The sequence below is a fragment of the Tyto alba genome, unplaced genomic scaffold (assembly GCF_018691265.1).
Source record: "Tyto alba isolate M040663 unplaced genomic scaffold, T.alba_DEE_v4.0 Super-Scaffold_11, whole genome shotgun sequence".
NCBI classification, from domain to species: domain Eukaryota; kingdom Metazoa; phylum Chordata; class Aves; order Strigiformes; family Tytonidae; genus Tyto; species Tyto alba.
The window spans coordinates 11,076,821-11,093,958 of NW_024881273.1; the positions used below are offsets into that span (position 1 = coordinate 11,076,821).

At 45.7% G+C, this 17,138-nt stretch overlaps 1 protein-coding gene across 4 annotated transcripts in view; it reads right to left on the reverse strand.

The window, feature by feature from the left end:
* Positions 1-444: 444 nt before the first annotated feature.
* LOC104367169 (discoidin domain-containing receptor 2) overlaps positions 445-17,138 on the reverse strand; it is a 60,724-nt gene continuing 44,030 nt past the window's right edge. For 3 of the 4 annotated variants that reach the window (XM_042786835.1, XM_042786836.1, XM_032999807.2), the window contains exons 8-17: positions 15,151-15,397; positions 14,086-14,178; positions 13,405-13,562; positions 12,972-13,167; positions 11,561-11,805; positions 8,873-8,994; positions 8,295-8,492; positions 5,290-5,524; positions 4,069-4,218; positions 445-2,831 (exon numbers count right to left, since the gene is read on the reverse strand). In XM_042786835.1, coding sequence (XP_042642769.1) covers positions 2,691-2,831; positions 4,069-4,218; positions 5,290-5,524; positions 8,295-8,492; positions 8,873-8,994; positions 11,561-11,805; positions 12,972-13,167; positions 13,405-13,562; positions 14,086-14,178; positions 15,151-15,397 — 1,785 coding nt within the window. In that variant the 3' untranslated portion in view covers positions 445-2,690. Of the gene's footprint in view, positions 2,832-3,181; positions 3,220-4,068; positions 4,219-5,289; positions 5,525-8,294; positions 8,493-8,872; positions 8,995-11,560; positions 11,806-12,971; positions 13,168-13,404; positions 13,563-14,085; positions 14,179-15,150; positions 15,398-17,138 lie in introns of all 4 variants that reach the window. The other variant, XM_032999812.2, reaches the window with a different exon arrangement.

Here is a 17,138-nt window from a genome sequence, read left to right on the forward strand (position 1 = left end):
CACGGTGGCATCTCCATTCTTGGAGATCTTCAACGCTCAGCTGGGGAACACCCAGAGCACCCCAAGGCAGCTTTGACGTGGACAATTGGATTAGAGACCTACAAAGGTCCCTCCCAGCCTAGATCATCTTCTAAGGTTTAATATGAGCGTGGAAAAAAATTGCTTACTGAAACACAGCACTGTATTCACAGCACAGAATAATGATCCCAGGACCCATCAGCCTCCTCGGCTCCTGAGGAGGCTCAGGCCAGCATCTTCCCAGCATTTTCAGAAACTCCCTGCAAAGCTCACTCCTTTAAACAACCACAGCCAGTGGCTGCTCTTTCCAAACCTGTGGGTCACACATGCACTAAAGAGCTACTGAATAATCAGACCAAAATGTTGGTCCTCAGTGCAGACACCCGGGTAAAAAAAAAAAAAAAAAAAAGTAGAAATTCACTTTTGTCAAGGTTATCATTAGAATTTATTGATACGAGAGAAACTTCGTATGTCAACATGTCAATGGAGGAACAGCACATCCTGACGTAACAGAAGTACAAAGCCCATCCAGGTGACGTTACAGCGCTCTGGTATCTCTAAACTCTGAAGTACAGGAGATCACGCACACAGCTGTGCATTACTTGGGTACATTTTCTGGGACAGGATAGAAATACTCCAGAAATACAATCGACGCGTGGTTTGCCAGCCACCAGTGCCCGACAGGCTGCAGCAGGGACCGCGCTGACTCCCATCGCCCAGCTCCAGACAGATGGTGCACCCGTGTAACGGCAGCTCACCCTGCGCCTCCCTTGGCAAAGGAGAAAAAAAAAAATACCTATTTGGGGGTGAGATTCACCCAAGCCCGTGTAGCCCTCGCAGGGAGATGAGCTGACTTGGGCCCGCTGGCTCCTTCGCACGTGGAGGGGGCTCAGGGGACCAGCTCGGATGCGGCCGCCTACACGCGGCCAGGTCTGCAGCGGGACAGCCCGGGCACAGTCCCACCGTGGGAGCTGCAACTGGGAAACTTCACGACAGAGTTTGCTCTGCCCGAGGGGCAGACACGGCCATGCTATGCTCCATCCTGGCAGCTGCCAATCCATAACATAAGTTATCCTCATATTATAACTGTTCTGACATTCCCTCTCTCAGCAGTGCCCTCTTAGAGAGCTCATAGCACAGACAGCCATTCACACTATGCTTGTGGCGAAGATAAAAATTATCTTTATAACCTTTACTGGAAATATATGCTATGCTGGATGCTGCTTAAAAAAAAGCCAAGTGCTGAGCTTTCATCTTCTCCCAGCTTATGCAATATTTGGTTTGGTCCCAAGTATCTTGCTAAATGATTAGAGAGGGAATAGCAGAGTATTCCCCAGGCACCTGGTAAATCCACAATGGATTTATTGTAGAAACTAGCTGCATTCTCTAACTCACTCCAAATGGATTGCAGAGCCCTCCGAAACCCTCCAGAGAATGAGCCGTTTGTGACACGACGAACAAAAACCAGCCTCAAGTTCAATGAGTAAATGGTCTTGCATTGTGCAGGGAGCATCCGAAATAAAACCCCAACCCAAACTAAGGAGATATGTCGGTCCCATCTCCCGACGGGAGAGCTGAGCACGGCAGCAAAGGAGCCCGGGCTGAAGGGGAACCGCTGGTGCCAGACACGCGTACGCGAGCGCGCGTGCCGGGGGACGACCCGTCCTCTGCTCCTTTTCCTCTCGCGTGAGCTGTGACAAGTGACATAGCGGGTTCCGCTCTCAGCCATTCGCCTTCACCAAGTCTAAGTTCCCTCTGCACATGTAACAGCATTGACTTAGAGATCTCATATTAATGGGTACTTATACAGGATTAATTGCACATCAGTCCATTGTGGCTACAAGTTCATTAGGCTAATAAATCTACATAGTGACAGTAGTACAGTATCAGCTACTTTTCAATACAAACTCCCTACCCTAGCCTTAATTTGTAGGTCAAAAGAAGATCTTCTACCGCAGTGACCTTCCTATGACCTTTAACATTCATTTTCAAAACTTTTTCTAGAAAAAAATCCAGTGTGGGGAAAACGCACATATATAACAAAAGCAGTGCTTAACAACCACAGGAAAAAAAAGAACATGATCTTGGACTCTTGTATCAGCATCCTCCGTAGACCCCGGTAGTGTTACTTCCAAAGGGCTGCTAAAGGCTCCATCAGTTCTCAAGTCCATTAAATCATTTCCTAGCTCTAGACATTTCTAGTCTCTCACTACACATATTGTCTGTAGCAAGAGCATACAGAAACACTTGCTAATGTGCACAAGACTTCCATTTGATTTCATGGAATAGTTTCAGAAGACTGAAGTCTTTACTTCTAAAAATCTGTTCTGGAGTGGTAGCGCTCGCACCGACTGGTAGCTTTCTATTCCACTCAAGAGAGAGCTCCAAGTCCCTTAAAGTTTTACTCATTTGTTTTGCCCAAAGGTGTACGGGTATCTAACAAAACCCCTCTCACAGTATTCCCAGGAAATGACTCAGAAGAGGAGATGATTTTTCAACCAAACGAGATCCTCTGGTCCTGTGTGTCAGACCATGGCCAATAGAATGAGCAGCTGCCATGGACGTCTCAACTTAAATACGGTACAGTCAAGGGAGGAGAGCAAGGTGGCCTGTGAGGGACAGGCAGAGACACCAAAGGTACTCTGTTCTCAACAGTTTGTCTCTTTCTGGAGTCAAATGTTTGATTCCATTTGTTCTAGCAGGAAGTGGTGAATCATGTCAAAAGTGGGACGATCTTTTATATCCCTGCTCCAACATTTCAGCATCAGGTCAAACACAGGGTTAGGACACAGAGGAGTCTGGGAGAGATAGATCTGAAAGGAAGAAAGGTACAGCTATTTCAGTGGGTTTTTTATAAAAGAACTGAATCTTTACTAAATTAACACCAAAAGGACAGTTTCATTCTAGGTTTACAAGACACAGCCATCATGCATTGTTTGAAATCCATTCAGCGTGAATCTGGCAGTGAAGTCTGGATGGAGCTTTGACGCCATCTCAGATGGCGCTGCGGACACTTTGCCAACTTGTTTGATGAGCTGGTCACAAAACAGTCCTTTGTGCCTCAGGAAACATGAATGCCTCAAAGAGACTGGTCTTCCAAGTGACAGCAAAACACAAACCAAAACCAAATTTACCACAATAAAATCCAAATACTTTCACTCACCGTAGACAACCCATGAGGCTTTCTAAGCATCGTGACAGCTTGTTAGCAGAGACAGAAAAAACACCTTTTAGAGCTTATCTAAAGCACAGCTTGGCAGATTTTTTTTTTTTTCCCCCTCTCATTTCAATACATACCTTTTAGGCTCTTCACTAAATCACTAGTATTTGGGAGACAGTGAATAAAACCTCCCATCACTGTATTTCCCTTAATCTTTTAACTTGTTTGGTGCTAAAGGTGAATTTTGGGAGAACAGCAAACTGTTCTGAACAGGCACTCCCACTTTTTGGGGTACAGTGATCCTCAGTACTGAGGATGTGGATTGTCCTGCATCATCACTGGTACCTGCTGAAGGCAGCAGCACTGGAGGGCACAGTCCTGCCTGGGAGTTAGTAAGAGAGGACAGAATGACACAGAAAAGCCCTTCAGCAATGAAAGGTGGCCAAGGGCTTCTCTGCATATGTGGAGATATTGGAGATTATCTAACCCCTGGGAACTAACAACTCCTCCTTTCCCACCTCAGTAAGTGCTTCCTCATCTTTCAGAGAAAATGCTAGTGGGATAGAGATCTGACCAAGAAAAAGAGCAAAAGGATTGTGTAGGAGAGCCCAGAAAAGCTGAGGACAGTGCAGACTGAAATAGAAGTGGCTTATAATAAGGAAGAAGCACTGGACAGAGCCAAGAGATTCTTCCAGTGGGACTCCAAGAGAGGAAAGCTGGTGCAACGAACCTAGATAAGGGGGAAGAGAGGCATGACAGATTTGAGAAGATGAATAACAGAAGCAGAGACTTCTGCAGATGAGAGAAGGCCAGCAGAAAGGCCCTGGGGAGACCCACCTGGATGTGACCAGGTCAAGGGAAGGAAGGAGAGGTCACATTTGCTTTCTTACCTGCCTGCCCTGGCTCCGGAAGAATTCTCCTGTGTTCTCGATGACTTGCTCATCTGAGAGGAGGCTGTAAGGTTGCTCCTTACACAGTATGAACATCTCCCAGAGGGTGACCCCAAAGGCCCAGACATCACTGGCTGTGGTGAACTTGCCCTGTGAACAGAAAGAATGTTGTAAGCCCAGGTTGCTCACAGTGCACATTCAGCAAAAAACATTTCAGTCTACACCTTCTGCAGCTAAACACGAGGATGTAGAGTTAGTACCTGGGAAAGTGCTCTGAAAAGAGACAGCAGAGCGGGTGACCTGCTCTCAGCAATGCACAAAGGGACCGAGGAATGACATGGCTGCTTTTTGGGGCAGGAGCAGCATGTCTATGGGACCCAGGGGACAGAGCTCTAAGACAGTGCAGTTTTCACTGAGGCAAACCTCTTGAAACAGAGAGCAAGTCTCAGGGAAAGCTAAAAGGAATACTGTGCCTCCTGAGAAAGTCTGTATTTGCAGCAGTAGAAAAATGGTCTGTGGCCAGGGGGCGGATAGCTGCTGCCTACCTCCACCCAAAACACAGCAGTGCAGCACAGAAAAACCTTTGAACAGGAAGCAAAACCCTCAGGGTGAAAGCAGAGCCGAAGCAGACTCCAGACTCTTAGAGAAAGGCCACAATAATTTTGATCTCCGCACATGTAAGAAGTCTGTGACAGCCTGCTTGCTGTCCCTGTTTTCTGTCTCTGAAAAATGTGCCCAAACTGGCTGTGTTTGGAACAATGTGTTTCCGAAGAAGTAAAAAGCAGCTAGACTGCTCAGAAAATAACATAAAACAATTGGGGGCTGGAGGGCCTGTTTGAACAGAAAACATCCAAGACCCAGATTGCCCAGGCTTATCTGGCAACCCTAGCAGTCTGTCAATGTTTGGAAGATGTTCACACAAGGAATATGGGAGTGACTTACAGTTTAGATGAAGCTGTAACCAAGAAAATAGGGTGAATTTAGAAAAGCTTAGGCCTATCAGCTTTTATAGCAGAGGTAATTACAATTTTTTTCTGGGTACTCCGAGAACATGTTGTAAGAAAGCATAACCAGGTGATCTCACCAACTAGCTTGAGAAAGAAATATTGGGCTGAATATTAAGGAACTTGCTCCAGACTGGATGTGTTACACATACACGTTACTGTTTCAAGTGCACAGTGAAAATCAGACAAAGGGATAATGTTTTTGTGCAGTCCCTACCAGGAGGATGCTTTCCCAGGCCATCCAACGTATGGGCAGTACGGCTCTTCCCTGGATACGGTAGTAATCCCCACTGTAAAGATTCCTGCTCATGCCAAAGTCTGCAATCTTAATGGTGTAGTTGTTCCCCACCAGGCAGTTACGAGTTGCCAGATCTCTGTGCACAAAATTCAGAGATGCTAAATACTTCATTCCAGAGGCAATCTGAGTGGCCATGTACAGCAGGTTAGAGTAGCTGCATTAAAAGAAACATAACAAAGAAAAATCAATAGAGTTCCCCACACTCAACTCTTTCTTGCATTTGATGTGTTACAGTGACCAGTCATTTTATTTTCTGCCATAACAGTGAAATTGAACTGTTTCATTTCAGGGCACTAACACCCCCACCTGCAAGGCTAAGCCACACTCCTGAGCTGACTAAGCAAGAACAGACAAGCTGTCCCTGAAATCCAGGGCCCTTAGAATTTGACATCCTTTAGATTTTTAATATCAAGCATTAATCTCAAGATTTTCAAAGAGTTTATGCATCAAAGCATGAATTTTTTGCAGAGACACATAAAAATTAAGCTGTACCATCTCAGAATCTCGTATCTTAAAACTGCTTAGCCTGGTATTTCAAACACTGCTACTACTGCATTAATATCAGTATGCCTCTTAACATTAAAGATAGATTACTTTTTTAAAAAAAAGTTTAATATCACTGGAAGTATAAACAGATGCATTTTCCACCTAATATAATTTTAATTCCTCATTAGTAAAATGAATATTAATAAAGTTGTATGATACACAGACAGAATTTGCACCATCTGACTCTCAGCATTCTTCACACACTATTATTCTGTGATGCTCACCTTGTTTCCCACTGTGTGCTTAAATGCTTCACACAACCAAGCATTTGTCACAACAAATCTAACAAACTGTTCACAGTATTTCTCTGATAAAGATCAGAAAAAGAAAGGATTAGTCTCCTCCTCTCTGTGTTCTGGCGGCAATGAGAAAAGCACTACCATGTTATCTAAATTACAGTAACATAATGCATCTAACAATAACAGATCCAATCTAGCTATTGTCATCAGCAGCTAAGCTCTCGCTACAGCGAGGGAGAGGCAGCCCCTCGCCCCGCAGAGCGCTGGGCACCACTGCCCTCCCAGCCTCTCAGCACAGCCAACACCCCAACTCAGCGAGGTCCCACCATCAGCTTCATGTTTCTCCTGATCTGGCTGGACCTGTTGTGCCTCCATCCAGAGAAGGGACTCTGCCACCCACTTGTACCTTGTTAACCTGGTTGTTGGCTTTTCACACAGGAGCAGGCAGGCATAGCCGCCAAGATCCCACATTCTCCCTTCCCCCTGCTCAGCTGCAGCTGTGTCCTCCCTGGGGCTGTTGCTCTTCCCAGTTGAGAGGCCCCGTCTCTCCTGTCCCTCCTGCACCCCGGCAGGGTCCCATCAGCAGCTACTTTCTGGCTCCCTGCCCCTCTGCTCAGCAAGCTCTGCAGGGCGTGATGCGTGCAGCTCTGCACAGAGAGGGGCAGGACAGGAGACACTCCTCAGACTCATCTTCAGGATTTGCTCGATAGCCAGACAGACAGTAGGGAGATGCATTTCAAATACCAAAAAGCCCTAAGGACTTAAAAACACGTGACCTCTCTGCAAGAAAGGGCTGATCACCCCATTTGGTGCACCGAATATTGGGCTTGAGAGACAGGTGGGATGGGTGGACCTTGCCCTGTCAGACACCCGCAGCACCCCAGAGACAAGCTGCGTGCTTTGGCAGGGGGATTCATTTCACTCTCAGTAAACAACTCCTATAGACAGCTATCTGAGCTAGTCATACCAGCTTCCTTTAATGTGAAATTGTATCTGACTGAAAGGGACAAAAGGAGAGGCTGAAGGATCAGCTGGAGAGAAACAAAAACTAGAGGTAGAGCCAAGTAATGGAAACCAAGGAAGAATAATGTGAGTGACAGTGCTTAAGTCAGGTGAGCGGAGAGGAGATAAAGAAGAAAGGACAGTTTGAGGCTTTGGCCAGGAAAAAAAAAGCCACAAGTCTGAAGGTGAAAACTGTTTCAGATGTGCAGAAAGGGCAGGAGACTGGAAAGAGCTGGAATATGGTTCTATTCAGATGCAAATCCTCTCCCATCCTAGAGTTCCTGTGTGTGATAACTGCAGGATGCCAGTTTAACACCCCAATGGGACTGATGACCACTGTCAGCAACACTGGTGTTGTCCTGACATGGTAAGACCCACCCATCTCCTGTTCAGTCCATCAGCAGAACTGGCTCTGCCTAACTACCTAGTTCTGGAACTATAAATAAATCTAAGCCTTTGGGGAGGTACATGCCGAAGGCCAAGCAATGCAGTGACTTCTGATGAGTGCAGGTTTCTGTATAAGTTAGAAGACCAGAATACTTTAGTCCTACACACAACTCTCCTCTGAGGAAAAGATTTCTGCAATAGTAGAGATGCTTTTATGTTAGATTTAATCCTTTCATTGAGGAGGGAGAGAAGTGCCACCACTGACAGAAAATGGCTTTCTTTACCAAATATTCTCTTTCTGTTGGCTGATGAAATTTTTCCTCAGAGAAGCTCCACACTCAACTCCACTCATGTAATATTTTAGACATCCAGAGAACATATGAACCTTCTTAAAAGCCTAAGAGACATTCTTGATTTTCATCCCAAAATTTTTGCTGTAATGCAACTGACTTCCTAAATTAATGAACTATTTGATGCAAGCCCACTAACATAAACAGATGGTCATATCAATAAATGATACACCCAAGATGGTCACTGTGACCAGAACAGGCCACAGTCAGTGACACTTCACAGGAACACAGACCTCCAGAGGCCTCAAGAACAGCCTCCCACACAAAGCAGCACTAGTGTCCACAGCATGTGCCGTGGCAGTGGCCGCGCTGCAGGAAAGTCACTGCCTGCAAGGCACAGCAGATGAAACCGGTAGCTCTGTACTGTTGATTCATCCCAATGACGGGCAGTTGCTCTTACCTGACACAGGGAATATTGTTTGAAATGGCAAATTTGCTGTAGATTTCCCTCTGTGACAGGAACTGATTGAGGTCTCCATTTTCCATGTACTCTGTTATCATGCACAGTGGGTCATCACGCACACACACCCCCAGAAGCCGGATAATATTTGGGTTCTTCAGCCGCGACATGATCTTGATCTCCTTCAGGAAATCATTTCTTGTAAAACACAAAACACACATTTGAATCCTAAACTATTCCTTTGTCTAAGGAAAGCAGAAGCAGCATGCAAGAAAATCTCAGTTCAGAGCCGTTTACATTTCCGCACACTCTAAGTCTGAAAGCTGGTTCTGTGCTTGTGTTCAACATTGATCCCTTCCTCAGCAAACAGGATTAATACAGCATTTTAGCTTGACATGGTGTCTATTCCTATCCCCCACTCCCTGCTTATGTCCTGTTCCTTACATGAACACATAGAACATACACCAGGGACACATGACACTCTCTTACAGAAGTCACCAGGGTTAACCTATGTGAAACTGTTGCTTGGAGAGTATTTGCTTTCCTTCTCAGATGGTCGGCATTAGGGATGATCTTACCTGGCTGTTTTGTTGACATCTGATCTCAGCATTTTCACTGCTACAAGAACTGGCTGGTGCGTGAATTCTGTAGATGAGACTCCCAGGAATTCCAGCAGGCCGTCAGCTTCACAAAGGTGCACCTGTGGGGCAGAAGGCAGAGGCAACTATGAGAGTATGCACAGGCAGAAAATCAGAGAAAGGCAGCACATTGAGGTCATCACTTTGGTCACCACCCAAGTGAATGACCTAATGAAGGTGACACTGTTCTGATCAGAAATAGCCCACAGGTTGGCCCTAGATACTGGACAAAATGCGTACGTACACTATATAGCCCATGGCATAGGAACATGCATGGATTGCAGCCTCATGTGTCCCCAACACACTGAATTTACTGCACGTGGGCAGACTGGTGCAGTAGCCTACCGGGCCAGTCCAATTTGCCCAGCAAGTAGTGGAGATGTTTAGGAAGGCTACTGTACCTGAAGTTGTCTGCTTTACTCTGCATGTGCATGCAAACAGCATGGCTGTGCCAGGTTTGGCATGTGCAGCACATCACACCAGCCATACAAGCCCAGAACTTCCCTGCAGCCTGGCTTGAGTCACTGCTTAAACTTAACTGAGAAGCATCCAGGAACTACAGGCAGCTACCCAAAGCCCTCTAATTCCAGGAAAATAAAAAGTGGGGGGAGAAAAGTGTGTACATGTGTCCATGAGGCAAACACCTCACCTGTGAATACACCCAGAGATGAATACTCCGAGTACACAGAACTCCAAGTTTCTTCAGATAAATAAATGAAGACATGAAATTACTGCCAGAGTTGTATAAGAGGGATAACAAGACACTTGCTTAAGAAGTTATTAAAATGCATATTCAAATCCAGAACCTGGCAAGAGATGCTGGGGTGGGGAAAGCAGACAGACCTGAGTGTGTGGAATAGGAAAAAGGACTGGAGGAGGGGAGCAGACTACATGTATCTGTCAGACTTGAAGCAGTGAGGGGAAGGTAATGGGAACTTAATGAATTTGATATGAAGAAAGCAGCAAGAACTTATGTGACAAGCATGGTGAAGAGAAAAAGGTGGCAGCGTAGAAAATGGGACAAACCCACAGAATGGAAACAAAATTGCAAAGGTGCTGCTGCAATTACACAGAGAACAAAATCTGCTGTGGTGAAAGTACAGTCATGAGACTAGGAATAGGAGAGAGCCACTACTAAGCGCATGTATTACAAGCTCAGGTAATGTGTCACTGAGTCCAGGGAATGGATGGTTAGGAACAAGGAAGAAAAAATTGAAAGGGAAGGAAGATCTGGTTGGAGAGGTGAAAAAAGCAGTGAGCCATGTTTCTAGAACCAAGACATCACACTAAGCCAGAGCAGTGGAGCACAGCATATGATGACGACCAGTTTGGTAAAGACTAAGGAGGTGAGAAGGAGTACAGGAGAACGCGATGAGGCACATGTGCAAAAGTGAGGGAAGAAGCCTGTGATGTGAGGAAAAGAACAGGCTCTGATTAATCTCCAAGAAAAATGGAGATGGGAGAGTCTGGCTGCTGCTGTTTGACAACAAAAAGGAGGAGGAGGAGAAAGCTTTGACAGTTATTAGAAGGACAGGAACGAGAGGGAAGGAGAAACCAGAAGCTAAACAATGAGGAAAAAAAGCCTCTCTCTCACTTTTGAAGCACAGCCCAAGACAGGGCAGGATCCAGGAAACAGCAAAAGAGGGTTCACTGACAGCCAGGTAAAGAGGCTGAGGATGTCAGCATCTTCCCAATACAGAGTGATACAGAAAGAATTGAGGGGGACAGGAAAGAGGCTGGGGTAGGGAAAGCGTGCTGTCAGAAGGGAGGAACTGTAAAGATGGGCACATCACAGAGGAGGAAGCAATCAGTAAAGGGCTGTGCTTTGCCAAAATGTAGTAGACAGGTAGAATTTAAGGCTCTAAGTAAAACCTGGAAGAGAAAAAAAGAGACAGTGGAAGAGTGGGAGCAGGAGAGGGGAAAACCCACTCAGTATGGAACTAGGGATAGTGCAGAAATGAAGTAGGGAGAGAAGAAAAGGCAAGGTGAAAACATTTACAGCTTGAAAGGAGCTCAAGGAGTAAAGAAAAAGCTTGGCAGATGACAGATGCATGTATCATGCTGCCTGAGGCTTCTGACACAAACTGGGGCTTGAGCAAGCAGCAATGCTAGAGAATATGAGGGCATCACAGTGCTTGGGAAATGTCTGTCTGCTTGCTCAGCATGCAGAGAGAACGGGAAAGCTGTTTTTATGGCTAAGATCAATCTGTCTTGGCTGGAGTTACTGCTAGAGTTTTCAAACTCACATGCCTAAAGGCAGGTGACAGCCATCACATTTGAGATGTCCTTTGAAGACCATGAAACAGTCTGAATTCCCACCCCCAGGACTTTTCTATAAGGTCATAAACAAGGATATAGGCAGCAAACAGAAAATGTTTGCAAAGTTAATCTGTTGAGAGACACTCATGTGGTACCAAGCAGCAGCCTCGTAAGTGCAGAATGGGGCTCTCTGAAGCCTATCCTAAGGTATACCAGCTTTCCTCAACAGCAGACACATATTAAGTAAAATACTGGAATGCAGAACCCTCAGCCCTCAATTATGAAGCAGTGACAGAGGCAGATCAGAAGATTCAGCTCTGCCAGGCATCTCCTTTCTGTTGGAAGGAAAATGGAAGGGAATGGCTGTACCTCTCCAAACTGTCCTTCTCCCAGCTTCTCCTTGAGCCGTAGCTGCTGTCGTGGGAATTCACCCACTGAGATGTCCTTCTTGGTAAGAGAATCCACAGTGAGGGCTGGGACTGCGTACATGTTGTTACCGGTCACACCTTGCAGGTGGACAATATCTGTTTCGGCATAGTGAGGAACATTGTTCTGAAAGCCTTGGTGAGGGGTGGACTTGGTCAGGTCAGGCTCGGCATAGTCCCCACTGCACACTGAGAGGAAACCAAAGACAGATGGAGTCACACACACACACTCCCTTAAAACCAGTATGGCCCAGCTTCCACTCCTCTTGTCCTGCAGAACTCTGGGAATTCAGCCTCACTGCACCCCTACCACCTCATACCAAGGTACACCCGGATAGAAGACACTGCTTTGTTTTAACCAGGGCTAAAACCAGAACAAGCCACGCTTCTGCAGACACCAGAATTACTTGTGAGGTGCCAGTGAATTTGTGTTAAACAGCTGCCTGCTCTATCCAATTATGAGAGCTAAAGTTCTTGCCCAGACATGGAGGCTCGAAGCTGAAGTGATTTCCTGTTTCTGATTCATCCTAAATACAATCTGTTCCCTTCACCTGACTCATATTGTTTGCAATGTCCAACTTGTTCTGGATTCCCTTCCGCAACAAGAACTGATCAAGGTTTCCATGCTACGCTACCTCTTACCGCTTATTCACATAAGTATCATGGGATAACAACTCTTTATAATTGTATGGTCAGTATTAAACAGAACATTTTTTCTACTTCAAATTCATATCCTGACTCATTCCAGTCTCCCTGTGTAGTATAATGCTGGATCTTAGCAACTTGTCAGTGCTTGAGGAATGCAGCACTGCCCCTTCCATCCACTAATCAGCACTGCCATCACAGAGTACCAAACACCGTTGGAAACATTTCCTTCTGCCTAAGTCCAAAAGCTCCCCAGGGGCTGGAAGCCAGGGCACCACTAATACTTCTCTGCTAAATTTCCCTTTGCTTTTGCTAAGGGATTTGCAAAGGGCCCTTGCTGCAGGAAAAGGTGCTAAAGGTCTTCTCCACCAGTCTGGACAGCCCAACAGTGCTGCAGGCAGTGACTCCACTGCCAAGAGGCCGATGAGACAATTGATGTGTGATTGCCTTGATCACCAAAACCAGCTCCTAAAAGATGATCTGGCTAATGTAAAAACAGTCTTCAAAGAGAACAATAAAAGGTCATCACCCTCTAATGGGGCTGGTGCTCCATCTGCCAAAGTTTCAGAGTTCCAGAATGTTGTCTTAGGTCCCTGGGCTAGTACTGTATTGCAGGGGAGTCAGAGATTACTTAGACACTGAAAAATGGCACATTTTAAAATCTGAGAGAAGTAAGAGGATAAATGTGTAACACCTGACAATTACATTACCTGAATCCTCTGCACTTTGGGAGAGCTCTGGAAGCTTTTGAAGCAGCGTAGCTGGCTGATGATATTCCAAATCCAGTGGGAAAGCACGTTCATAGGTAGGATTTGACTGGTGGATCTGGGTCTGGTTGTTGGCAATGGTGTAGCTGTAGAAGGAGAGGCGAACTGTGGCATCCTCCTCCAGGATTCGACGTGGGGCCTGCAAAAGAGAAAAAAAATGCTGAGGCAATGCTCACTTGTTAAGTAATGTATTGGCTGCAACTGCAGCAATTTCCAGTAACATCTTGGATAGGGCTGGCATCCTCCCCTGCTGTGAGAACAGCTTTAGCTACTCTATGGAGCTGGAGAAACCTTGTGCTTTCCACATAATTCTGAGCTCATTAGGGTTAATGCTTAGTACTGAACTTCCGTCAGTAAAATAGCGCCATTTTATTACCTTTTCCAACCTTTTCTGAACATATTGCTTCCAAAGAATAATGAATATAATCATCAAGAGCAGAAGAATAATAGCCACAAGGCAGCCCACGAGGATGGAGGTATTGGAGTCATCTGCTTTCTCTCCTATCCAGGTGCTGGTTACAGAAGATGTGGTTTCTGCAATCACAGAGGTATGAAGAAGAATCTGGAGTTAAAGCGTAGGTTGTTATCTGTGCTGGCTAGCTTCCTACACATCCCTTCCTACTGTCTGGTACAGAAAATCTTTGGCAGCTTCCTGAGCTTTCACATTAGCTGTGTTCACATTTTGCTCTTACCAGAAATTTTCATTTTGGAGACTCACAGCTAAGAATTGTGCAGAGGACTTCTGCAATCAAAGACTGTTCTTAGCATTGGAACAGATTCCTGCAATGGATCCATATTAGAGCAGACAGTTTTCAGAGTTTCACTGGCTGCACGTACGCCTTCAGCCCACTTGCTCTGAGGCAGCCTCAGCCAGCTGAGGGAAGAAGAAATAGCTGAGGCTCAGAGGCCTGTAAGATGCAGCCCTGTGCATGAGGGCAACAACCAGGCCATACCTAGATCTCCAGAAATGGAGGGAGAGACCACATTAACTGGGATGTTACTGTGAAGTCCCCCAACACCTGAGCCCTTGGCATGGCTAAGTGACAGAAATCCTTACCCCAGGTCCCCTCAGTAGCATTGCACTCTGTTTCCAGGAGATCCACTGTGCTTGTGGCTACCGTAACAAAATTAGGATTCACGCTCTCCATGTCTGTGGAAGGGAAGGGAAGGTATCAGTCCAACAAGCGACCTCCCAGCTCCTGCCAGCTGTCAGTGCAAACCCAACCACCACCCCGGCCTTCCCAAGCAGGACAGCGCCCAGACCTACACAGCAGGTCACGAACAGCGTGAGCAGATACCTGCTCACTCAGGACTTCCCAGCACACCTGCAGGAATGAGCCTCTGTTGAGCAGCTTGTACATCCTGATCACAGCAAACTGCCAGTGTGTGCGGGATCCTTCCCTGAGCCTGGCCAGAGCAACACCTTTTATTCCACTTCAGCATGATTATAAGAATCACCATGCCAGGCTAGACCAAGAGTCTGCCTAGCTCCACATGTGACAGAGGGTAGCCAAGAGGGGCTGCTATCAGCAAGATAAGCAACAAGCTACAATCAGAGTATTCCTTCCCCAGGAATGTCCTCTCGCTATAACTGATTGGGGAACTTCAAGTAGGAAGCTACAGTCACATCATTTCACTGTCAGTGCTGGCTGTTTTCTCCAAGACTCTTGTCCACACCTCATGGCACTGACTTCTGTGTCATAGTTAAGGCTTGAGGGGAAAAAAGTCAGCCTTTTATTTTTCATAATCTACTAACTTGATCATCATCTGTAGATAAATTATTCATAACTAAATACTTGATAAGGAGAAGTAAAAAAATCAACCCCATAACCAGCAGGCAACTGTCTCAAAAAGGAGAAATGCTATATAATCCAATGTTTGGTTGCCTTGGTTATGCTTCTGCACATGTGCATCAGTATCAGCCTGAAAAGCATCCACTGCAGACTGGACCCCTCCATCCCTGCACTGCCTTTCCAACCCCTTCAGTGCTACTATTACCTCCTCCTTCCCACTGTGCAGCCCCACGGTGCCGTACACTTGTGTTAACCCCACGTCCTGCACCTCCACACCATCTCTTTTACTCTCTGTTGCACCAGATCTGCTTGACTGGAGGAATACTCACCTGACTGGAAGGAAATCTCGCTCATCATCATCCAGGTGTCAGCAAAGTAGAAGCGGCAAAGTATGGCTTTACCTACACGCTGATTGAGGGGGACAGTCACAAACCTAGCACTGGGGTTTTTGTCATCTAAGACAGTTGCCACTCCAACGGGTTCAGACTCCCAGTCTGCAATCAGGCGTGGTTTGAACAGACACTCCACCTTTTGGAAGATCTTTACCCCCTTGGAAAACATGTTGTTACAATGTACCTAGGAAGAGAACAAATAAATCAGGCAGGAGGAAGATTTACTGAAGCCTTAATCAAGCCTCAGGGATTTTCTGTTCATGAAGATTTTCTATTTCAAATACCTCCCTGTATGAATACTCCCTACCCAGACTGAGTGACTTGTCCCAGCTATTTTCAGTGTGCAATGAGAACATTTGTGCAGTTATTCTGAAATAGTTCGTAACTTTACAGACAAAAGCTACATTAATGGTCAAGTTTTGGCATGCTCCTCAAAAGGCCCATATCAAAATCAGTCAAACAAACCCTATACTAATCTAAAACCTCACAGACAAATTATCCTTAAACATATAACCTAAGAGGAGAAAGAAAAACCACAACTGGGCTCTACCTTCTTTTAAAAAGCCTTCAGCATCTGCTGTCTAAACTAATTTATTTTTTTCTAAAATGGTAAAAACTCAAGAAGATATTCCCCTGACATACAGCAGCTCTTCTGCTGTGTTTGCACCTTGAAGACAACTGAGGATCTAAGTTTTAAGAGAACTATTGTGTAAGCCTGCATCCATCATTCTCTCCTGGTGGCTCATCATCAGGCTGTCCCCGCTGCAACAGCACCACTGGTTTAGCTAATGACCCTGGAATTTAAACTGCAGTCGCTATGCTGCCAGGCTAACATCTCACTAAAACAAAGGCATCCTCTCATCTGAGCTACAGGTCCACATAGTCCACTTTCAGACTAAGTGGTTCACAAACTGCTTTCAGGCCAACTTTACCCCTCTGTATTTGGGAGGTTTGGTTTACCCCCTCAAGAGCTGGTAGCAATTTTCTCCTTTCCTGCTCTTGAGCTGCACCCAAACCATGAGGCTCCAGCATAAAAGTGACACCTCCACCTTCCTGGGCTGTGGCATTGCAGCCCCATCAACACCAAACACCTGGCAGTCTCCCAGGCCTCCAGCACTTCCAAGGTAGCAGACTTTGAGAAGAGGGACAAGGCTCATAAGGATCATTTATGCTGTGCCACTGCCTGTCTTCAGCTCAAATCTTGCCCTGGGCCTTTTTAAACAAACATGACAGTTTAAGTTCTGCCATGCAGTCCTGAAGATCTGGACTATAGTATCTTGGCACTGCAGCCAGTGACCAGAAGGAATAAAGTGACCCTTAAAGTCTTCAGTATCCTTCAGTCTACTCCACTTTCATAGCCACGGTGGTCTGACCCTCCCCAGCAACTCTAGAAATTATTTCCTAATGACTGAGGAGCATTAGCAACTGTGGCAACAGCAGTTTCCAAACTAAGAGCAGCTCTGAGCCCTATTAATTGCTTGGCCTCTGTGAGGTCTTGCAGTGAACAGCAGTAATGAGGACGACAGGCCTGATGAGGAGTAAAAAGACAAAAGAATAGTATTTGCATATAATTAGGAACAGATGAAGCTCAGACAATGTTATTCAATAAGGAGAGATAGTCATCCATAACAAGGCAGAAAAGCCTGACGCCTGCAATATACAATTTGTGCTGTATTTGGATAGGAGTTGGATACGTTCACATCTTGGACTGATACAGAGACACTTTCCATTCCAAGCACCACCTAAAGTCCAATTTTATAATATGCAAGCCTAAGTAATTTGCAATACAGTTGCAATATTTGCTAACATTTCTTTTGAATACTTTCTTAGATACTGGAGACATTCAGACGACTGGGATAAAGCTAACAGGTATGAAGATAAAGAAGTATATACAGGCCACCTAGCCTGTACAAAAGAAATGCAAA